Below are 25,050 nucleotides of genomic sequence, written 5' to 3' on the forward strand. Positions count from 1 at the left end.
TTAAAGGGCAGAGATCAATTAAAAAAGTTCATGTAAATGTTTTCACTGTTGTTCTTGTGATATGAACTAATGTCTGCAGACTTAAAGTAGAGAATTTTGGTGTACTACTGTACCCTTGCAAGGTCAAATTTGAGGTTTGGACCTTGAGAGTGTGGATAATTAAGGAAAACAAGAATAGTTTGACCTTCAAAGGGCTGTTCAAGAGAGTTCAAACTAGGATTTAGGGTTCGGGGGAGAATGAGGTTAAAATTAGGGTTACAATAAGGGTTGGAGATAGGAATTTAGTTGTGCTGGTTAGAAGTTAAGTGACAGAAATCACAAACCATCACAGGTCCCACACAGGTTAACCTTAATTGTAAAGTATTAAAATCTTCAGTACTAGACTCAGCCTGGTTAGTGTTAGGGGGTTAAGTAAAACACCAGTATTTGCAGAAGAAGATTTTCAGTGCCACACAAACACATGGTGCCTTACAGGAGTTTTTATGTCATCAGCTTGTTTTGGAGCTGAAAAAAATGTTTTTTGAACTTATACCCGAGTCTGTGTGTCTGCATTTGGATTCAGTTACACAACACTATATCATAACAATATTTATACTTTTCCTGTTTTCTCTTTCTATTTTGCACACTGTGGGACAGTGAGAAACAATATTTCGATCTCTGTATGTTTGTACATATGGTGGATTGACAATAAAGTTGACTTTAACTTGTCATACTTCTAGTGCATTTTGCTAATAATACTTACATGTTTTTACTTAAAGCTTTTAAATTGCAGGACCTTATTTTCAGTGTGGTAATAGTACTTTGTAAAATATCAAAATCCTTCTTCAACCACTGAAAATACAGCTAATATTACTTTAATAAAAAAAATATAGTTTTGTCATAAATCAGCAATGATTGAGTAGATAGGCTTTACACCTTACAGTCTATCTACAGTCTGGGGTCATTCCTCTGTCCTCTTGCCTCTGCTGCATGGAGGAGGGGAGATTTGGGAGGACAGCACAGAGTTTGAGCAGTTTAAGCAAACGTTTGGAACTAATCTGAACTCAGCAGGCACACGTTTCTCTATTTTCCGTTTACGCAATCGTTATCGTTACACAGACGCGCTATGTCGGGCTGTGTTACCTCGCAGTGGTCAACTCTCCCACTCGGCATATGCGAAAGTAAAAGTAAGAGCACTTCACTGCTTTTAAGTGGAAGGCAAACCCTATTTCTTTGTCGTCTTCTTATGAAAGTTAATTGAGATTAAATGTGTCGCAATTATCTACCCGTGCAATTAACTGCTCCAGTGACTGAGGAACAGGACACAAAACCAAGCGAGTCTGCACCTGTAAAAAGAGGCACTGGTAAAACTCGTCCACAGCTGTTCGCTTGTAATCCCGAGGTGGGGGATGATAGTATCAGGTCCCACATAGCATCCACGGGCAATGGAAAACAAAATGAAGCAAAGCACATTGAGCCCAGTCCCGCCTGTGCGGTCAGCAGAGAAGGGGATAATGGCTAAGAGGGCTCCGTCTACAGCTTCACAGAGCTGGGTTGCCATCAGGGGTTGCCATTGTACGAACCTCCAAATGCAACACGTTTGATAGAATTATTATCATCAAGCGTTTTGCGTCTCCAAACCGCACTAAAGTCGCCACAGTGCACAACCTTGGGTCCCGAGCAACAAATCCACTGAGTTTGAAGCAAATGGGATGAAGGGTTCTTGAGCTAGGTCAAGGACAGTCATAGAATACTACCAATTCTGTTTGTAAGTACTCTTGAGTGTCACGCACCTTGAAGAAACTGCTCTTCTTCTCCTGCTTGTAGGGTTGACTGATGATACTTGTAGACATGTTGTTTCTATAGTCTTCTCTGTGTGTCTGTTGCACTGTCTATGAAGGAAAGAAAATAGATATAGACAATTAGAACAACAATTAGTAGAGGTTGTATCCCTGTGGAGTTGACATGCATATCTATCCAAACTCGTATAGACGTTGCTGCAAAGAAGCTATAGATTTATTATTTTTCCAGACAGTAACATATCTAAATAGGTAATGGCATAGTTGACGACGCAATAAATAATGTTTCCGGTTCACTAATATTACAATACATTGTACACTCACTAAATAGTTTGCTAAACAGCCCTTCACTATTTACAGTTACTTAAAGTGCTAGAAACATTTGTTTTGTTGTTCTGTTCAAACCCACCAGACTTGAAACCAAATCCCGTGTTCGAGTTTAAATTATTTTTTTTCTTAAATCCAGTCTAATGAACATTCTGAGGCTAAGTCCTCTCCTCTCAAAGTTACCAACTACAGCTTTAAAGACAAAAACATGATATGGATGTCACCACAGTTTTTAACATTGGTACCGAATGACAAGGTATTTTTTTATACTAGATCATAATGAAGCATAATAAATAAAAGTATCATAGTGCGGTACCAAGCCCTAAAAGATAATGACAATATAAATTACAAATATTTTTTCAATTTCTGTGTCTAATTGAATTAATAAAACTCTCGACCCTTTTCGAATAATCTGCATTATGTAACCGTCTTTCAAGAATACATTATTTTTTTTCCTTTCATTCATCACCCACCTATACAAACACAAAGATTATACTCTAGGTAGACTTTACAATTTGTCATATCCTGCATGGTACTGATAGGGCTTAATATAGCTGCAAGTACAATTGGAATATTGCCGCAAAATGTGGAAATGGAAAAATGAATCATGCCTCTGTGTGTCTCTGTGTCATCACAGTTAAGCAGCCACCAAATGCATAGACGTCTCTACAGTACTTCATGATCCTACAATCAGCATGGATGTCAGATTCCTCTTTACTACTATATGTGACTCTAGTTTCATCCGGTCAAAATTTATGAATGTTAATCACTTCCTAACATTTAGAATGTTTTAATTTTACTGTCATTTAACATTTAGATGTATTTGCTAAATAGAGCATCAGATGTGTCATTTAACAGATTTTGAAAGCCAGTAAATCAGCAATTGTGAGTCTTTTACTTTTTTAATATGGCCATCATTTCACATTATAACTAGAGTACCAGTCAAAAGTTTGGACACACCTTCTCATTCAATGTTTTTTCTTTATTTTTATTTTTTTTCTACATAATAGATGAAATAGAAATTGAAGACATCCAAACTATGAAGGAACACATATGGAATTATGTGGTAAACAAAAAAAATGCTCAATAAACCAGAATATGTTTCATATTTTAGATTCTTCAAAGTAGCCACCTTTTGCTTTGATGACAGCTTTGCACACTCTTGGCATTCTTTCAATTAGCTTCATGAAGTAGTCACCTGGAATGGTTTTCCAACAGTCTTGAAGGAGTTCCCAGCGGTGCTGAGCACTTGTTGGCTGCTTTGCCTTCACTCTGCGGTCCAACTCATCCCAGACCATCTCAATTGGGTTTAGGTCGGGTGATTGTGGAGGCCAGGTCATCTGACGCAGCACTCCATCACTCTCCTTCTTGGTCAAATAGCCCTTACATAGCCTGGTTGTGTGTTTGGGGTCATTGTCCTGTTGAAATACAAATGCTGGTCCCACTAAGCGCAAATCAGATGGGATGGCATGTCGCTGCAGAATGCTGTGGTAGCCATGCTGGTTAAGTATGCCTTGACTTGTGAATAAATCACCAACAGTGTCACCAGCAAAGCAGAGGTGCTGCCACACATGTAGAAACCATCCGCTTACCTTTTCTGCGTCTTACAAAGACCAATTTTGGCGGAACCAAAAATTTCAAATTTGGACTCATCAGACCAAAGTACAGATTTCCACTGGTTTAATGTCCATTCTTTGTGTTTCTTGGCAAGTCTCTTCTTGTTGTTCTTCCTCAGTAGTGGCTTCTTTGCAGCAATTCTGATTCACGCAGTCTCCTTTGAACAGTTGATGTTGAGATGTGTCTGCTTCTTGAACTCTGCAAAGCATTTATGTGGGCTCTAATTTGAGGTGCTGTTAATTTGCGGTTTCTGAGGCTGGTAACTCTAATGAATTCATCCTCGGCAGCAGAGGTAACTCTTGGTCTTCCTGTCCTGGGGCAGGATTCCGGATTGACTGACCTTCCTGTCTTAAAGTAATGATGGACTGTCGTTTCTCTTTACTTAGTTGAGTGGTTCTTGCCATAATATGGATTAGAACTGTAGTCGAATACGCCTATTCACTGTATAGAACTGTGCACCAACCCTGCCTCTACACAACACAACTGATGGTCTCAAACACTTAAGAAGGCAAGAAATTCCACAAATTAACTCTTGACAAGGCACACCTGTTAATTGAAAACCATTCCAGGTGACGACCACGTGAAGCTGATTGAAAGAATGCCAAGAGTGTGCAAAGCTGTCATCAAAGCAAAAGGTGGCTACTTTGAAGAATCTATAATATAAAACATATTCTGGTTTGTTTAACACTTTTTTTGTTTACCACATAATTCCATATGTGTTCCTTCATAGTTTGGATGTCGTCAATACTAATCTGTAGAAAAAAATAAAAATAAAGAAAAACCATTGAATGAGAAGGTGTGTCCAAACTTTTGACTGGTACTGTACATGCGCACTGAAATTGTAATGAACACTTTCAGTTATTACAAAGAGTTGCTTAAAGTAGATGTCTCAGAATTTGGAGCTTTGCCGTAATTTAACTAACTAAACACATAAAAATTCAGATTTTGTTTTTGCTAACTGAAATTAAAACATCCCAGCAGCAGTGATGGAGCTACTCAGCTTTGACCTAAGAGGAGACACTGTCAAACAATAATTTAACTGCAACTCATAAAGTGCGACTCTGCGACAGCTAACCTTTCTGAAGTGGAGAAAACTAGGTTGACACATTGTCATTTGCTGTTACATCCTAACCAATCCGATCAATGTGTTGGAAGTGTAATTTATTAAGTTAGGACTGTCGTGCATTGTGCATAAATTTGCGCAACTCTTACTTTGGAAACACTCCTATGGATCCTGCTGCTGTGCGAAATTGCAGGTATCTAATAACCTCAAAGAAAAGAAAAGGAGAGGAGAGGAGAGGAGAGGAGGACTCAGTCTCATCTCCTTAAAAACGTGCGTTAAATTATTTTGCGCTACAGATGCAAGCATCTAAACTTTCCGCTCAGCTGACAATTAGAGTACAACAATGAGCAGTGGGTTGATGTTCACAAGCAGCAACAGTGATCACATTTTCAAGATTATCATCCACCGAACAGAAAACACTCCTGCAGCTTCACATCAGACGTTCAGACATTACAAATATCCATAGACGGCAAGTTCAATGAAATGTTTGGTTCATAACAAGGCCACAAATATGTGCTTCACTTTAAACTGTTTGTGATGATTACACGGTAGATGAAACATGGTTTATGTCAAAATGATATTCTTCCCAAAATAAATTTAATCTATTGTCAAGCAATAAAAAATGTTTGTTCAAAGCTTTGCAATGTTATTTTAAATAAATGTTAATGAAACTTATATGTTCATGGAAATTGTGTTCATTTTTGATAAAAATAAAAACCTACTTGTTGCAAGGAATTTATTGTTTATTGATCTCTTTCAATAGATTTTTAACTATACGAGGGCCTCATGTCTTTTGGAGCGACAACACATCAGGTGACACGACCAATAATAGCCATAACCGTATTAAATTCAAAATAGGATGACTGATTTATTTGGGTAAAATATGTATCTTTAATACAGTATGCTTATGTGAATGATATTTTTCAATCATTTTTTTCAGTTTTATGAAAATTACAGAAAATATAAGTACGTGAGAAGGTTACTGTGCCATTATAGAACAAAAATAGGATATTAATATTTACAAAAACAAAACAAAAAATGCAAGTACTTTGTTTCTAAACTTTATATTACTGAGAACCTGTGAAACATGTCAAGCGTGTTAAGGAAATTAATAAATTTGAAGATATGTCACACCACGACATTTTTTAAGGTCACTGCCAATTCATGCCAATATAAAAACAATACAAAACAACAAATTTAAAATTTTGATCTGGATTTTTGCATACAAGACATTCTTATTGTTTGCAACAGGTATTCTTATTTCTTGTATTTTAAAATTGGCCTGTTGAAAATCCTTATACATCAATGACCCTGGAACTAACCATATCGGACAAAATATTATAGGAATTTATACAATACAATCACACAGGATTATATCTTTAATCCGTTAGGATAATTCCTATCAGATTTTATGCAATAAAACATGGTGGGAAAAAAATAACTTCAAACTCACCTTGAAATTATACTCTTTTCTTCCTTTAAACTTGTCTTCATCTGCACACTTTGGAGCAATCAACTTTTTAACTTCATCTTTTCCTCAGATTTGGCATGTATGCTGCAGGTCAAAAAAAGTTGCCACATAAATATTCAGTTAGTTTACACAGCGAGGACTGTTGTTTTTTTTCCAAGAGTTTATAAGAATGATTTATGGGCAATAAAACCAAAAATGCATGCATCATAAACTGTGTTTTTATAATCCCAAACTTGGGTTTATAACTTCTTACAGCTGAATGGAGACAAGACAGTGTAGCCTCTAAGGTTGCAGTGTATTGGGTCCCTTTACTCATCCGTTCAGTCCAATCTAAGAAACATCAATGTTATTTTTGACGAAGCTATGTCTTTTCAGCAGTATATTAAATCACTTACTACATGCTTCTTTCATTTCAGAAACATTATAAAACAGAAATCCGTTGTATCCAAACCAGAACTGTAAATGATCATTCATGCTACTGTACTACTGTAATTGCCTTTCCACCTGTATCAAGGCAAAATTCTACCTTTTATGTCTGGGACGTATTCCATCTCCGACACATCTACCGGTGTAAACTACCGAACCTAAATTTTTTTTTTTTTTTTTTTTTTAATTAAAAAAAAAAAAAAATTCCCCTCAGGGATTAATAAAGTAACTACCTAACCTAACCTAACTCGCAGTCATTATAGTAAATGCTTCATATCCCACTGGTAGCACCGCGGTGCATGTCAGCAGTGTCCCAGAAGTGGATCGGCGCTCTGCTGTGCTAAAGATAGGCGGCTAAAATATTTCTGACGGAAGCCACTCGGAGACCGTGGCAAGATGAATAGAGCAGATCGACTGCGCAGGAAGTCAGTTGGACAAAAACAAAGAGAATCATGTTCTTCATACCACACATCACTACATTACTCATTTCAATTTGGAAAAGAAATCCATTGTCCTCCCGCTACAACATGGTATTTGAAATAGTTACGCAACAAATAACAATGTTTTGTAATGACGAAAACAGAGCAAACTATATTAAGTGTCTGTGGGCTGCAGCACAAAGTAGGAAATGACAGCAATAAACACAAAATGGACAAAAGAAGAAACAATTTACCAACGTTTACCAACGCTAAAAGTACAAAAATCAAGGAAACATGACCAAATTAGGAAGCAGGCAGACAAAATGCTCTGCTTCTGAATAACTCCCTGTATGATATGAAGCCGTGCAGAGGACGGAACAAAATCGAGGCCCACATGCGGCGTGACGGCCCCATGTTCAGTGGAATATACAGGTCAGCAAGTCATTTTGGGATCGCCTACAACTGGTTCAAAATGCTGCTCCAAGGCTCTTGACCAGGTCCCATTTTATCCTCCCCTTGCCCATCCATGGTTGCCCATCAGGTTCAGCATAGAGTGTAAAGTAGGAGTGGGCGATATTTAGAATATACTTGCTTTTTCGCGGTTTATCATACGTGGGATGTATTAAATGACTATATCGTGAACATCGAATACAAATTAAGCCTCCGCTGGCATGAGATACACTTTTGACTTTACGCTTCCCTCACTCCATCCGACTGTGTGCTTCTCGGAGAGATCCGTGTCGGAACCTCTGAGCAAGCGGAGGAGGACAGCTGTCGGTTTGCAGCTGCAGCACCGGCTGCAAACACACACAGAGCCTCTGATCGACAATGGCAGAGAGAATACGCATACAAAAGTGCAGTTACTCTTCACTACAGTCGATGCTGACAGTCGTTTGCGTGTAAGGGATGAAATGCGACCAGTTTGTTGAGACATCCAGAAAGTCCGTCACATACAGGCTTGAGAGATGCAAAGTTTTTCCGACCAGCTTGAGGGCCAGTGCGCCAGTATGAAAGCAGCCTGCAGCCACACAGTCAACTGATTAAGAACATGGGTTAACAATAAAAACTAGCCATTAACCAGCTGATATTCATGGGTGTGTTCATGAATTTGCTCTGAAATACTCCTGTTTAAAAAAAAATGGTGCTGCAGTTTGCTACCCAAGAAATGTCATTTATATACAGCTCGTGATGTGGTTGTTTTTTCAAAAGAACCAATCGGATTGCCATTGACATGACGTACTGAATCAATAGACAGGATTTAAAAAGAATTGATAAAATAATCGTTGAATCTTGTCTCATCTTTATTTTGATTTTTTTCTAACAAATTGTGGCGAGTAGTATTGATAAGCGTTTCAGTACCAATAATTGATATCTGTCCAGGGCAATAGCCCTGCTGGCTCGAATAAATACTTTGTTGTGATTTTCCCCTTTTTGCATGTAAATTTAAAATGGTTCCAACAGAAACCACTAATGGATATAAACAAGAATGTTTGAATGCAGACATGTTGCAGGAACTAATATAATTACCATACTGGTATTATTTTAATGCATCAAAGGGTTCAATTTCTGGCATTTCTGAAATACTTTTGAGAATATTCCAAAATATCACAATATATATTGTTTATTGCAATACAGGTTAAAAATATTGCGATATTATTTTTAAGCCACTTCGCCCAGCCCTAGTATAAAGTCATCGTTCTCACCGATAGAGACCCTCTATGGTCAGGCCCTGGAATACATCACTAACCTGATCTATCATTATACCACTAATGGGTCACTCAGTTCTTCTGACCAGGCTTACTTTACTTGTTTAAAGAATAAAGGTGAACATGCTTTTAAAGTGGTGGCTCCGACCCTGTGGAATACTCTTCCCCAGCTTCTGTCAACGCCTTCAAAAAAAAAACACAAGACACATGTATTCAGATTGGTCTTCCCTAATGTTGTCTCGTGCTTGTATTACAATAATGTTGTTGTTTGTTGTGATTATTAGTTTCTCTTTTAATATTGCTACATTTATTTTGTTTTTATTATTGTGAAGTGCTTTTTTACTTTGTCTGAGAAAGGTGCTATATTAAAATAACTTGAATTACTTACTAAGATTGACACGACAAAATAATACTTTTGACTTCAGTAAACTGATTAGACTTTTACAAACAGCGAAAAAAATATCCCAAAAGTCTCAACCTGAGGATGAACACTGTGTAACAATATCTATCTATCTATCTATCTATCTATCTATCTATCTATCTATGTCTACTAAAATCATATTTCTGCAAATAATTACAAATTTCCCCCCAAAATAACAAAATTAATATTGTAGAGATCTACATTGACATACAATCTCTTTACAGATGTCTTAAGACAATATTGGATATATAGGCTATTGAATGATTGAAAATGCAGTTGTTGATTGTGTTGCCAACTGAAAACATTGTAACATGCAGTTTTCACTGCCCCTTTAATACATTCCCAAAATTGCTTTCACTTGTACAATACATTCCGCAGAAAAAAAGTTGCTTATTTTCGAATTTTTGAATTGGCTTTCATGGCTCGCCTTCGAGCTTCCGTGGTACAAGCACAACAACGCGCGTCCTCCTTTTTTTTCCCAGGCGGCCAGGGTTTGGGGTAAACCATATCGATAGGATAACAGAGTTCCAGTTGCCTTTATCCCATCCGTGATCTCGGGCTGTTTTATTTCATTCAACATTTGCAATTTCTTTAGTAGGTTGTGTTGGATTATTTGGCTAGTAGAGATTCGTAAAAGTCTTCAACCACATCCTATGTCATATGTGACTTCGCAAAGCAGCATATGGGAAATTATAACTGCGAAATATTAATACGTAGCCTAACGTAATCGGTAATCGGTCCAGTGGCTTTCCATTAATACGGTTTAAACACTGACGTCGCGCGACAGGTGGTTGATCAATTTTACAACACGTCACGTAGGATTCCTCATATAAAGTGCAGCTCGATAATTTATGGTGACGCAATAAATCGACTATCTTCCGCTTTTCTCGGAAGGCAAGGATTAGATTTGAGTTTAGAAATTGATTAGTGGCGACGGAAACACGGCTCTTACCAACGCAGAACGTCAACACAAAGGACAACTAGTTGAACCTAAATGGTACTTTACCTGTTGCGGAGATTGTGTCGGATGCAGTTCAAGCGAAGTAAAGTCCACAGATCTGACGAGTTGCTGCATATGTAACATATAATAGCTCCATGTCGAGGTTACTCTCTCAGTTGTTATAAAATGTGAAAATAAGTAGCCCACTTCTCAAAGTCTCGAATGAGGAAAGCAAGTGAACAGAATCAGTCCCGCAGCAGTTTTCTCCATGGTCCTAAACTCTTTCTCAGGAACTCCTGGCTGCGTTACTGTCATCGACTAATATGACACGCTGGAAGAAAGGGCTTCTTCTTCTTTTGTTTAATGGCGGGTGGCATTTAGCGTTTAAGGTGCATTACCGCCACCTACCATGCTGGAGTGTGAACCCAGTTCTTCATTTCCCTTGGGCTCAAACATTTAATTCTGTTCATGAATTGTTTTTGAGAAACTCTAATAAGGCTTTATGTTGTCTATCCTCAATGCTAAATACATTCTCTAGATTTAACATGCTCACTCCACACTTCCTTAGTTCCTTTGTTAGTTTTTTTCTCAATGGCAGTGACAAATAACATGTTCAACCATTTCTACTACTAATTCACATCCACACAGCCCTGATTGATATTAAGTGCCTTGTACTGTTTATCCCTGTGTGCCCTAACCTCAGTCTTGATATTAAGTTCTCATTTTTATTTTCTTCTGGACACAAAGATCCACAAATACAGGAAAAATTACTACATCACTGTTACTAGTCAGAGCATCCCATTTCTTCTGCCACTTTACTACCTGCATAAACAAAACATGCAACCTTTGCTTTCCACACTTTCCCAGCAGGGTCTAAAAGGCCTTCACAGCTTGTGTTCCTGGGTGAACCTGCTCTTCTTTGTGCCCTTAAAAATTGTCCCAATTATCTGTATTTTAGATTCAGTGTAATTTTTTAATCACTTCCAGCTTTTTTAATAATAATGTTTCTGCTGCAGACATACTCCCATAATCAGTCACAGATCTCTTTAAAGCAATATAAATATTCTTCAAAGCCTTCTATTTGCTCCAAACCCTGCCACACATCTAAACACATCCAGAACCGTCTTGCATTTTTCTGTCTGTTATTTATATAATAACTTGCTTACAGGTAAATTACCCAATAAAAAAAATTTAATTCAACTAAATGCTATTCCCATTTAATCTAATTTAATTTAATCTTAAACTTAAATTTAATTTCTGTCTGAACAATTAAGTGATTTAACATCATATTACAAATTTGGTCTGTCCTTGGCAATGTTAACCCAGATTTTGCAAGAGCTCCCTTCTTTTCTTGTATAATAAAGGGTGTATCGATCGCACAACATGTACACTCCTGTCTTCTCTCCTCAATATCCTTTCTCGGTTACAATATTATCAGCATGCATTTCAATGAATGTCTTTATGTCTGTTTTATCTTTATTTGTCACTGCTGTTGACTCCAACTTTGCTGTGTACTGACTAAGGATTCCCTTCATTTTCCTTATCATCCCCCAGACATTGCTTGTGGGAGCTCCTATTCCAATTCTGTTACAAAAATCATCCAACTGCTTAAAAATGTTCTGACTTGACTTGCACTCTCTTGGTTGTTCCTGTTGTCTGTTATGTTGGCCTGTGAACCAAAGGAGGGGGAGAATTACGTGAAGCATTAGAGAAAACTAGTGAATCATGTAATTATACCCCTCCTTTGGTTCACCATTTTGCTTCTGCATGTGTCGTCTTTTTTGCACTCTGATCTGTTAAATCTGTACCTCCCTTTCTATCATTTCACACCCCCGTTCCCCACGCTGTGGCAGCCTCTGCAATTGCAACATTTAGATTGCATACCTTTCCTACAGTACTCGTAGTCATGCTCCTCCCCACATCTGGCACTGTCTCAGTAATGTAAAACTACATTACTGAGACACTGCCATTTGAAGAAATACTGTGTGGTATGACATTGTCCACACAAAGTGACTTGAAACCACTTTGGCCATGTATTTTATCCCACTTGCCATCGTTCTGAGGAAGAAACTTTTTAGTAAACACTTAGTTGAAGCCGTGGCGCTGTGATGCGTTAGGCTGATAAAAGCAAGATTTGAAACACTGTTTTCAGTGAAATTGCGGTTAGGGTTAGTGTTATGGTTAGGGGTTAGGGTTAGGGGTAGAGGGTTAGGGTTGGAGGGTTATGGTTAGGGTTAGAGTTGGAGGGTTAGCGTTAGGGTTAGGGTTAGTGGTTTAGGGTTAGGGTTAGGGTTGGCTTAGGGTTAGAGTTAGGGTTAGAGTTAGAGTTAGCGTTAGGGATTGTGTTAAAGGGTTAGGGTTAGGGGTAGGGGCTGGGCTTTGGGGTTAGGGTTAGGGTTCAAATTAAGGCTTAAGGGTTTAGGTTTAGGGTTAGGGTTAGGATTAGGGTAAGGTTTGGGTTAGAGTTAGGGGTTAGGGGTTAGGGTTAAGGTTAGGGGGTTAGAGTTAGATGGTTAGGGTTAGGGTTAGATAAAGCTGTTTTGAAACATTGTGTTTCCTGTGAAATTGTCCACACAAAGTGACTTGAAACCACTTTGGCCGTATCCCATTTGCCATAGTTCTGAGTAAGAAACCTTTTAGTAAACACTTAATTTATGCCATGGCTCTGTGATGCAATTTTACATTAGGCTGAGAAAGTGAGATTTAAAATACTGTTTTCTGTGAAATTGCAGACACAAAGTGACTTGAAACCACTTTGGCCATGTAGTGTATCCCATTTGACATAGTTCTGAGTAGGAAACTTGTTTGTGAACACTTAGTTTAAACCTTGGCATTAATATGCAGTTTTATGCTGTTTTTGAGCTTCTCTCGCTGAGATAAGGCTGTTTTTGAAACATTGTGGTTCCTGTGAAATTGTCCACACAAAGTGACTTGAAACCACTTTGGCAATGTAGGGTATCCCAATTGCCATCGTTCTGAGGAAGAAACTTTTTAGTAAACACTTAGTTTAAGCCGTGGCACTGAAAGCAGTTTTATGCTGTTTTTGAAACATTGTGTTTTCTGTGAAATTGTCCACACAAAGTGACTTGAAGTCTTTTGGCCATGTAGTTTATCACAATTGACATAGTTCTGAATAGGAAATTTGTTTGTAAACACTTAATTTATGCCGTGGCTCTGTGATGCAGTTTTACATTAGGCTGAGACAGAGAGACTTGAAATGCTGTTTTCTGTGAAATTGCAGACACAAAGTGACTTGAAACCACTTTGGCCATGTATTTTATCCCATTTCCGACAGTACTGATGAAGAAATTTGTTTGTAAACACTTAATTTATGCCGTGGCTCTGTGATGCATTAGGCTGAGAAAGTGAGATTTAAAATAATGTTTTCTGTGAAATTGCAGACACAAAGTGACTTGAAACCACTTTTGACATGTATTTTATCCCATTTCCCACAGTATTGATGAAGAAATTTGTTTGTAAACACTTAATTTATGCCGTGGCTCTGTGATGCATTAGGCTGAGAAAGTGAGATTTAAAATACTGTTCTCTGTGAAATTGCAGACACAAAGTGACTTGAAACCACTTTGGCCATGTAGTTTATCCCAATTGCCATCGTTCTGAGGAATAAACTTTTTAGTAAACACTTAGTTTAAGTCGTGGCATTAATATGCAGTTTTATGCTGTATTTGAGCTTCTCTCGCTGAGATAAGGCTGTTTTTAATACATTGTGTTTCCTGTGAAATTGTCCACACAAAGTGACTTGAAACCACTTTGCCCATGTAGTGTATCCCATTTGCCAAAGTTCTGAGTATGAAACTTGTTTGTAAACACTTAGTTTAAGCCGTGGCGCTGTGATGCAGTTTTATATTAGGCTGAGAAAGTGAGACTTGAAATGCTGTTTTCTATGTAATTGCAGACACAAAGTGACTTGAAGCCACGTTGGCCATGTCGTGTATCCCATTTGCTGATGAACAAATTTGTTCGTAAACACTTACTTTAAGCCGTGGCGCTGTGATGCAGTTTTACATTAGGCTGAGACAGAGAGACTTGAAATGCTGTTTTCTGTGAAATTACAGACACAAAATGACTTGAAACCTCTTTGGCCATGTAGTGTATCCCATTTGCCATAGTACTGATGAAGAAACTTTTTAGTAAACACTTAGTTTAAGCCGTGGCACTGTAAAGCAGTTTCATGCTGTTTTCGAGACATTATGTTTTCTGAGAAATTGTGAATACAAAGTGACTTGAAACCACTTTGGCCATGTATTTTATCCCATTTCCGACAGTACTGATGAAGCAATTTGTTTGTAAACACTTAATTTATGCCGTGGCGCTGTGATGCAGTTTTACATTAGGCTGAGAAAGTGAGATTTAAAATACTGTTTTCTGTGAAATTGCAGACACAAAGTGACTTAAAACCACTTTGGCCATGAAGTTTATCCCATTTGCCAAAGTTCTGAGTATGAAACTTTTTTGTAAACACTTATTTTAAGCCGTGGCGCTGTGATGCAGTTTTACTGAGAAATTGAGACTTGAAATGCTGTTTTCTGTGTAATTGCAGACACAAAGTGAAGCCACATTGGCCATGTAGTGTATACCATTTGCTGATGGAGAAATTTGTTCGTAAACACTTAGTTTAAGCCGTGGCACTGTAATGTAGTTTTACGATGTGTTTGAGCTTCTCTTGCTGAGATAAGGCTGTTTTTAAAACATTGTGTTTCCTGTGAAATTGTCCACACAAAGTGACTTGAAACCACTTTGTCCATGTAGTGTATCCCATTTGCCAAAGTTCTGAGTATGAAACTTGTTTGTAAACACTTATTTTAAGCCGTGGCGCTGTGATGCAGTTTTACTGAGAAAGTGAGACTTGAAATGCTGTTTTCTGTGTAATTGTAGACACAAAGTGAAGCCACATTGGCCATGTAGTGTATCCCATTTGCTGATGAAGAAATTTGTTCGTAAACACTTAGTTTAAGCCGTGGCACTGTAATGCAGTTTTATGCTGTTTTTGAGCTTCTCTCCCTGCGATAAGGCTGTTTTTGAAACATTGTGTTTCCTGTGAAATTGTCCACACAAAGTGACTTGAAACCACTTTGCCCATGTAGTGTATCCCATTTGCCAAAGTTCTGAGTATGAAACTTGTTTGTAAACACTTAGTTTAAGCCGTGGCGCTGTGATGCAGTTTTCCATTAGGATGAGAAAGTGAGTCTTGAAATGCTGTTTTCTGTGTAATTGCAGACACAAAGTGAAGCCACATTGGCCATGTAGTGTATCCCATTTGCTGATGAAGAAATTTGTTCGTAAACACTTAGTTTAAGCCGTAAAACAGTTTTATGCTGTTTTTGAGCTTCTCTCGCTGAGATAAGGCTGTTTTTGAAACATTGTGTTTCCTGTCAAATTGTCCACACAAAGTGACTTGAAACCACTTTGTCTATGTTGTTTATCCCATTTGACATAGTAGTGATGAAGAAATTTGTTCGTAAACACTTAGTTTAAGCCGAAAAGCAGTTTTATGCTGTTTTTGAGCTTCTCTCGCTGAGATAAGGCTGTTTTTGAAACATTGTGTTTCCTGTGAAATTGTCCACACAAAGTGACTTGAAACCACTTTGCACATGTAGTGTATCCCATTTGCCAAAGTTCTGAGTATGAAACTTGTTTGTAAACACTTAGTTTAAGCCGTGGCGCTGTGATGCAGTTTTACATTAGGATGAGAAAGTGAGTCTTGAAATGCTGTTTTCTGTGTAATTGCAGACACAAAGTGAAGCCACATTGGCCATGTAGTGTATCCCATTTGCTGATGAAGAAATTTGTTCGTAAACACTTAGTTTAAGCCGTGGCACTGTAAAGCAGTTTTATGCTGTTTTTGAGCTTCTCTCGCTGAGATAAGGCTGTTTTTGAAACATTGTGTTTCCTGTCAAATTGTCCACACAAAGTGACTTGAAACCACTTTGTCCATGTTGTTTATCCCATTTGCCATAGTAGTGATGAAGAAATTTGTTCGTAAACACTTAGTTTAAGCCGTGGCACTGTAAAGCAGTTTTATGCTGTTTTTGAGCTTCTCTTGCTGAGATAAGGCTGTTTTTGAAACATTGTGTTTCCTGTGAAATTGTCCACACAAAGTGACTTGAAACCACTTTGTCCATGTTGTTTATCCCATTTGCCTTAGTAGTGATGAAGAAATTTGTTCTTAAACACTTAGTTTAAGCCGTAAAGCAGTTTTATGCTGTTTTTGAGCTTCTCTCGCTGACATAAGGCTGTTTTTGAAACATTGTGTTTCCTGTCAAATTGTCCACACAAAGTGACTTGAAACCACTTTGTCCATGTTGTTTATCCCATTTGCCATAGTAGTGATGAAGAAATTTGTTCGTAAGCACTTAGTTTAAGCCGTACAGCAGTTTTATGCTGTTTTTGAGCTTCTCTCGCTGAGATAAGGCTGTTTTTGAAACATTGTGTTTCCTGTGAAATTGTCCACACAAAGTGACTTGAAACCACTTTGCCCATGTAGTGTATCCCATTTGCCAAAGTTCTGAGTATGAAACTTGTTTGTAAACACTTAGTTTAAGCCGCGGCGCTGTGATGCAGTTTTACATTAGGATGAGAAAGTGAGTCTTGAAATGCTGTTTTCTGTGTAATTGCAGACACAAAGTGAAGCCACATTGGCCATGTAGTGTATCCCATTTGCTGATGAAGAAATTTGTTCGTAAACACTTAGTTTAAGCCGTGGCACTGTAAAGCAGTTTTATGCTGTTTTTGAGCTTCTCTCGCTGAGATAAGGCTGTTTTTGAAACATTGTGTTTCCTGTGAAATTGTCCACACAAAGTGACTTGAAACCACTTTGTCCATGTTGTTTATCCCATTTGCCATAGTAGTGATGAAGAAATTTTTTCGTAAACACTTAGTTTAAGCCGTAAAGCAGTTTTATGCTGTTTTTGAGCTTCTCTCGCTGAGATAAGGCTGTTTTTGAAACATTGTGTTTCCTGTCAAATTGTCCACACAAAGTGACTTGAAACCACTTTGTCTATGTTGTTTATCCCATTTGACATAGTAGTGATGAAGAAATTTGTTCGTAAACACTTAGTTTAAGCCGAAAAGCAGTTTTATGCTGTTTTTGAGCTTCTCTCGCTGAGATAAGGCTGTTTTTGAAACATTGTGTTTCCTGTCAAATTGTCCACACAAAGTGACTTGAAACCACTTTCTCTATGTTGTTTATCCCATTTGACATAGTAGTGATGAAGAAATTTGTTCGTAAACACTTAGTTTAAGCCGAAAAGCAGTTTTATGCTGTTTTTGAGCTTCTCTCGCTGAGATAAGGCTGTTTTTGAAACATTGTGTTTCCTGTGAAATTGTCCACACAAAGTGACTTGAAACCACTTTGCACATGTAGTGTATCCCATTTGCCAAAGTTCTGAGTATGAAACTTGTTTGTAAACACTTAGTTTAAGCCGTGGCGCTGTGATGCAGTTTTACATTAGGATGAGAAAGTGAGTCTTGAAATGCTGTTTTCTGTGTAATTGCAGACACAAAGTGAAGCCACATTGGCCATGTAGTGTATCCCATTTGCTGATGAAGAAATTTGTTCGTAAACACTTAGTTTAAGCCGTGGCACTGTAAAGCAGTTTTATGCTGTTTTTGAGCTTCTCTCGCTGAGATAAGGCTGTTTTTGAAACATTGTGTTTCCTGTCAAATTGTCCACACAAAGTTACTTGAAACCACTTTGTCCATGTTGTTTATCCCATTTGCCATAGTAGTGATGAAGAAATTTGTTCGTAAACACTTAGTTTAAGCCGTGGCACTGTAAAGCAGTTTTATGCTGTTTTTGAGCTTCTCTTGCTGAGATAAGGCTGTTTTTGAAACATTGTGTTTTCCTGTGAAATTGTCCACACAAAGTGACTTGAAACCACTTTGTCCATGTTGTTTATCCCATTTGCCATAGTAGTGATGAAGAAATTTGTTCGTAAACACTTAGTTTAAGCCGTACAGCAGTTTTATGCTGTTTTTGAGCTTCTCTCGCTGAGATAAGGCTGTTTTTGAAACATTGTGTTTCCTGTGAAATTGTCCACACAAAGTGACTTGAAACCACTTTGCCCATGTAGTGTATCCCATTTGCCAAAGTTCTGAGTATGAAACTTGTTTGTAAACACTTAGTTTAAGCCGCGGCGCTGTGATGCAGTTTTACATTAGGATGAGAAAGTGAGTCTTGAAATGCTGTTTTCTGTGTAATTGCAGACACAAAGTGAAGCCACATTGGCCATGTAGTGTATCCCATTTGCTGATGAAGAAATTTGTTCGTAAACACTTAGTTTAAGCCGTGGCACTGTAAAGCAGTTTTATGCTGTTTTTGAGCTTCTCTCGCTGAGATAAGGCTGTTTTTGAAACATTGTGTTTCCTGTCAAATTGTCCACACAAAGTGACTTGAAACCACTTTGTACATGTTGTTTATCCCATTTGCCATAGTAGTGATGAAGAAATTTTTTCGTAAACACTTAGTTTAAGCCGTAAAGCAGTTTTATGCTGTTTTTGAGCTTCTCTCGCTGAGATAAGGCTGTTTTTGAAACATTGTGTTTCCTGTCAAATTGTCCACACAAAGTGACTTGAAACCACTTTGTCTATGTTGTTTATCCCATTTGACATAGTAGTGATGAAGAAATTTGTTCGTAAACACTTAGTTTAAGCCGAAAAGCAGTTTTATGCTGTTTTTGAGCTTCTCTCGCTGAGATAAGGCTGTTTTTGAAACATTGTGTTTCCTGTGAAATTGTCCACACAAAGTGACTTGAAACCACTTTGCACATGTAGTGTATCCCATTTGCCAAAGTTCTGAGTATGAAACTTGTTTGTAAACAATTAGTTTAAGCCGTGGCGCTGTGATGCAGTTTTACATTAGGATGAGAAAGTGAGTCTTGAAATGCTGTTTTCTGTGTAATTGCAGACACAAAGTGAAGCCACATTGGCCATGTAGTGTATCCCATTTGCTGATGAAGAAATTTGTTCGTAAACACTTAGTTTAAGCTGTGGCACTGTAAAGCAGTTTTATGCTGTTTTTGAGCTTCTCTCGCTGAGATAAGGCTGTTTTTGAAACATTGTGTTTCCTGTGAAATTGTCCACACAAAGTGACTTGAAACCACTTTGTCCATGTTGTTTATCCCATTTGCCATAGTAGTGATGAAGAAATTTGTTCGTAAACACTTAGTTTAAGCCGTAAAGCAGTTTTATGCTGTTTTTGAGCTTCTCTCGCTGAGATAAGGCTGTTTTTGAAACATTGTGTTTCCTGTCAAATTGTCCACACAAAGTGACTTGAAACCACTTTGTCCATGTTGTTTATCCCATTTGACATTGTAGTGATGAAGAAATTTGTTCGTAAACACTTAGTTTAAGCCGAAAAGCAGTTTTATGCTGTTTTTCAGCTTCTCTCGCTGAGATAAGGCTGTTTTTGAAACATTGTGTTTCCTGTGAAATTGTCCACACAAAGTGACTTGAAACCACTTTGCACGTGTAGTGTATCCCATTTGCCAAAGTTCTGAGTATGAAACTTGTTTGTAAACACTTAGTTTAAGCCGTGGCGCTGTGATGCAGTTTTACATTAGTATGAGAAAGTGAGTCTTGAAATGCTGTTTTCTGTGTAATTGCAGACACAAAGTGAAGCCACATTGGCCATGTAGTGTATCCCATTTGCTGATGAAGAAATTTGTTCGTAAACACTTAGTTTTAAGCCGTGGCACTGTAAAGCAGTTTTATGCTGTTTTTGAGCTTCTCTCGCTGAGATAAGGCTGTTTTTGAAACATTGTGTTTCCTGTGAAATTGTCCACACAAAGTGACTTGAAACCACTTTGTCCATGTTGTTTATCCCATTTGCCATAGTAGTGATGAAGAAATTTTTTCGTAAACACTTAGTTTAAGCCGGTAAAAGCAGTTTTTATGCTGTTTTTGAGCTTCTCTCGCTGAGATAAGGCTGTTTTTGAAACATTGTGTTTCCTGTCAAATTGTCCACACAAAGTGACTTGAAACCACTTTGTCTATGTTGTTTATCCCATTTGACATAGTAGTGATGAAGAAATTTGTTCGTAAAACACTTAGTTTAAGCCGAAAAGCAGTTTTATGCTGTTTTTGAGCTTCTCTCGCTGAGATAAGGCTGTTTTTTGAAACATTGTGTTTCCTGTGAAATTGTCCACACAAAGTGACTTGAAACCACTTTGCACATGTAGTGTATCCCATTTGCCAAAGTTCTGAGTATGAAACTTGTTTGTAAACACTTAGTTTAAGCCGTGGCGCTGTGATGCAGTTTTACATTAGGATGAGAAAGTGAGTCTTGAAATTGCTGTTTTCTGTGTAATTGCAGACACAAAGTGAAGCCACATTGGCCATGTAGTGTATCCCATTTGCTGATGAAGAAATTTGTTCGTAAACACTTAGTTTAAGCCGTGGCACTGTAAAGCAGTTTTATGCTGTTTTTGAGCTTCTCTCGCTGAGATAAGGCTGTTTTTGAAACATTGTGTTTCCTGTCAAATTGTCCACACAAAGTGACTTGAAACCACTTTGTCCATGTTGTTTATCCCATTTGCCATAGGTAGTGATGAAGAAATTTGTTCGTAAACACTTAGTTTAAGCCGTAAAGCAGTTTTATGCTGTTTTTGAGCTTCTCTCGCTGAGATTAGGCTGTTTTTGAAACATTGTGTTTCCTGTGAAATTGTCCACACAAAGTGACTTGAAACCACTTTGTCCATGTTGTTTATCCCATTTGACATTGTAGTGATGAAGAAATTTGTTCGTAAACACTTAGTTTAAGCCGTAAAGCAGTTTTATGCTGTTTTTTGAGCTTCTCTCGCTGAGATTAGGCTGTTTTTGAAACATTGTGTTTCCTGTGAAATTGTCCACACAAAGTGACTTGAAACCACTTTGTCCATGTTGTTTATCCCATTTGACATTGTAGTGATGAAGAAATTTGTTCGTAAACACTTAGTTTAAGCCGAAAAGCAGTTTTATGCTGTTTTTGAGCTTCTCTCGCTGAGATAAGGCTGTTTTTGAAACATTGTGTTTCCTGTCAAATTGTCCACACAAAGTGACTTGAAACCACTTTGTCTATGTTGTTTATCCCATTTGACATAGTAGTGATGAAGAAATTTGTTCGTAAACACTTAGTTTAAGCCGAAAAGCAGTTTTATGCTGTTTTTTGAGCTTCTCTCGCTGAGATAAGGCTGTTTTTGAAACATTGTGTTTCCTGTGAAATTGTCCACACAAAGTGACTTGAAACCACTTTGCACATGTAGTGTATCCCATTTGCCAAAGTTCTGAGTATGAAACTTGTTTGTAAACAATTAGTTTAAGCCGTGGCCGCTGTGATGCAGTTTTACATTAGGATGAGAAAGTGAGTCTTGAAATGCTGTTTTCTGTGTAATTGCAGACACAAAGTGAAGCCACATTGGCCATGTAGTGTATCCCATTTGCTGATGAAGAAATTTGTTCGTAAACACTTAGTTTAAGCTGTGGCACTGTAAAGCAGTTTTATGCTGTTTTTGAGCTTCTCTCGCTGAGATAAGGCTGTTTTTGAAACATTGTGTTTCCTGTGAAATTGTCCACACAAAGTGACTTGAAACCACTTTGTCCATGTTGTTTCTCCCATTTGCCATAGTAGTGATGAAGAAATTTGTTCGTAAACACTTAGTTTAAGCCGTAAAGCAGTTTTATGTTGTTTTTGAGCTTCTCTCGCTGAGATAAGGCTGTTTTTGAAACATTGTGTTTCCTGTGAAATTGTCCACACAAAGTGACTTGAAACCACTTTGTCCATGTTGTTTATCCCATTTGACATTGTAGTGATGAAGAAATTTGTTCGTAAACACTTAGTTTAAGGCCGAAAAGCAGTTTTATGCTGTTTTTGAGCTTCTCTCGCTGAGATAAGGCTGTTTTTGAAACATTGTGTTTCCTGTGAAATTGTCCACACAAAGTGACTTGAAACCACTTTGCACGTGTAGTGTATCCCATTTGCCAAAGTTCTGAGTATGAAACTTGTTTGTAAACACTTAGTTTAAGCCGTGGCGCTGTGATGCAGTTTTACATTAGTATGAGAAAGTGAGTCTTGAAATGCTGTTTTCTGTGTAATTGCAGACACAAAGTGAAGCCACATTGGCCATGTAGTGTATCCCATTTGCTGATGAAGAAATTTGTTCGTAAACACTTAGTTTAAGCCGTGGCACTGTAAAGCAGTTTTATGCTGTTTTTGAGCTTCTCTCGCTGAGATAAGGCTGTTTTTGAAACATTGTGTTTTCCTGTGAAATTGTCCACACAAAGTGACTTGAAACCACTTTGTCCATGTTGTTTATCCCATTTGCCATAGTAGTGATGAAGAAATTTTTTCGTAAACACTTAGTTTAAGCCGTAAAGCAGTTTTATGCTGTTTTTGAGCTTCTCTCGCTGAGATAAGGCTGTTTTTGAAACATTGTGTTTCCTGTCAAATTGTCCACTCAAAGTGACTTGAAACCACTTTGTCTATGTTGTTTATCCCATTTGACATAGTAGTGATGAAGAAATTTGTTCGTAAACACTTAGTTTAAGCCGAAAAGCAGTTTTATGCTGTTTTTGAGCTTCTCTCGCTGAGATAAGGCTGTTTTTGAAACATTGTGTTTCCTGTGAAATTGTCCACACAAAGTGACTTGAAACCACTTTGTCCAGTTGTTTATCCCATTTGACATTGTAGTGATGAAGAAATTTGTTCGTAAACACTTAGTTTAAGCCGAAAAGCAGTTTTATGCTGTTTTTGAGCTTCTCTCGCTGAGATAAGGCTGTTTTTGAAACATTGTGTTTCCTGTGAAATTGTCCACACAAAGTGACTTGAAACCACTTTGCACGTGTAGTGTATCCCATTTGCCAAAGTTCTGAGTATGAAACTTGTTTGTAAACACTTAGTTTAAGCCGTGGCGCTGTGATGCAGTTTTACATTAGTATGAGAAAGTGAGTCTTGAAATGCTGTTTTCTGTGTAATTGCAGACACAAAGTGAAGCCACATTGGCCATGTAGTGTATCCCATTTGCTGATGAAGAAATTTGTTCGTAAACACTTAGTTTAAGCCGTGGCACTGTAAAGCAGTTTTATGCTGTTTTTGAGCTTCTCTCGCTGAGATAAGGCTGTTTTTGAAACATTGTGTTTCCTGTGAAATTGTCCACACCAAAGTGACTTGAAACCACTTTGTCCATGTTGTTTTATCCCATTTGCCATAGTAGTGATGAAGAAATTTTTTCGTAAACACTTAGTTTAAGCCGTAAAGCAGTTTTATGCTGTTTTTGAGCTTCTCTCGCTGAGATAAGGCTGTTTTTGAAACATTGTGTTTCCTGTCAAATTGTCCACTCAAAGTGACTTGAAACCACTTTGTCTATGTTGTTTATCCCATTTGACATAGTAGTGATGAAGAAATTTGTTCGTAAACACTTAGTTTAAGCCGAAAAGCAGTTTTATGCTGTTTTTGAGCTTCTCTCGCTGAGATAAGGCTGTTTTTGAAACATTGTGTTTCCTGTGAAATTGTCCACACAAAGTGACTTGAAACCACTTTGCACATGTAGTGTATCCCATTTGCCAAAGTTCTGAGTATGAAACTTGTTTGTAAACACTTAGTTTAAGCCGTGGCGCTGTGATGCAGTTTTACATTAGGATGAGAAAGTGAGTCTTGAAATGCTGTTTTCTGTGTAATTGCAGACACAAAGTGAAGCCACATTGGCCATGTAGTGTATCCCATTTGCTGATGAAGAAATTTGTTCGTAAACACTTAGTTTAAGCCGTGGCACTGTAAAGCAGTTTTATGCTGTTTTTGAGCTTCTCTCGCTGAGATAAGGCTGTTTTTGAAACATTGTGTTTCCTGTCAAATTGTCCACACAAAGTGACTTGAAACCACTTTGTCCATGTTGTTTATCCCATTTGCCATAGTAGTGATGAAGAAATTTGTTCGTAAACACTTAGTTTAAGCCGTGGCACTGTAAAGCAGTTTTATGCTGTTTTTGAGCTTCTCTTGCTGAGATAAGGCTGTTTTTGAAACATTGTGTTTCCTGTGAAATTGTCCACACAAAGTGACTTGAAACCACTTTGTCCATGTTGTTTATCCCATTTGCCTTAGTAGTGATGAAGAAATTTGTTCTTTAAACACTTAGTTTAAGCCGTAAAGCAGTTTTATGCTGTTTTTGAGCTTCTCTCGCTGAGATAAGGCTGTTTTTGAAACATTGTGTTTCCTGTCAAATTGTCCACACAAAGTGACTTGAAACCACTTTGTCCATGTTGTTTATCCCATTTGCCATAGTAGTGATGAAGAAATTTGTTCGTAAACACTTAGTTTAAGCCGTACAGCAGTTTAATGCTGTTTTTGAGCTTCTCTCGCTGAGATAAGGCTGTTTTTGAAACATTGTGTTTCCTGTGAAATTGTCCACACAAAGTGACTTGAAACCACTTTGCCCATGTAGTGTATCCCATTTGCCAAAGTTCTGAGTATGAAACTTGTTTGTAAACACTTAGTTTAAGCCGTGGCGCTGTGATGCAGTTTTACATTAGGATGAGAAAGTGAGTCTTGAAATGCTGTTTTCTGTGTAATTGCAGACACAAAGTGAAGCCACATTGGCCATGTAGTGTATCCCATTTGCTGATGAAGAAATTTGTTCGTAAACACTTAGTTTAAGCCGTGGCACTGTAAAGCAGTTTTATGCTGTTTTTGAGCTTCTCTCGCTGAGATAAGGCTGTTTTTGAAACATTGTGTTTCCTGTGAAATTGTCCACACAAAGTGACTTGAAACCACTTTGTCCATGTTGTTTATCCCATTTGCCATAGTAGTGATGAAGAAATTTGTTCGTAAACACTTAGTTTAAGCCGTAAAGCAGTTTTATGCTGTTTTTGAGCTTCTCTCGCTGAGATAAGGC

General features: G+C 37.8%; 1 protein-coding gene across 2 annotated transcripts in view; it reads right to left on the reverse strand.

Moving 5' to 3' along the window:
- Nucleotides 1-10,466, reverse strand: part of LOC138213584 (ras and Rab interactor 2-like) — a 61,420-nt gene extending 50,954 nt beyond the window's left edge. The window contains exons 1-4 of one of the 2 annotated variants that reach the window (XM_069174805.1): nt 10,235-10,466; nt 6,239-6,340; nt 4,935-4,990; nt 1,773-1,871 (exon numbers count right to left, since the gene is read on the reverse strand). In XM_069174805.1, coding sequence (XP_069030906.1) covers nt 1,773-1,832 — 60 coding nt within the window. In that variant the 5' untranslated portion in view covers nt 1,833-1,871; nt 4,935-4,990; nt 6,239-6,340; nt 10,235-10,466. The remainder of the gene's footprint in view (nt 1-1,772; nt 1,872-4,934; nt 4,991-6,238; nt 6,341-10,234) is intronic. The other variant, XM_069174804.1, reaches the window with a different exon arrangement.
- Between the last annotated feature and the right edge of the window lie 14,584 nt (nt 10,467-25,050).

The sequence above is a fragment of the Embiotoca jacksoni genome, unplaced genomic scaffold, assembly GCF_022577435.1.
Source record: "Embiotoca jacksoni isolate LCO1_2020_lvr unplaced genomic scaffold, fEmbJac1.0.p SCAF_61, whole genome shotgun sequence".
Lineage (NCBI taxonomy): Eukaryota > Metazoa > Chordata > Actinopteri > Embiotocidae > Embiotoca > Embiotoca jacksoni.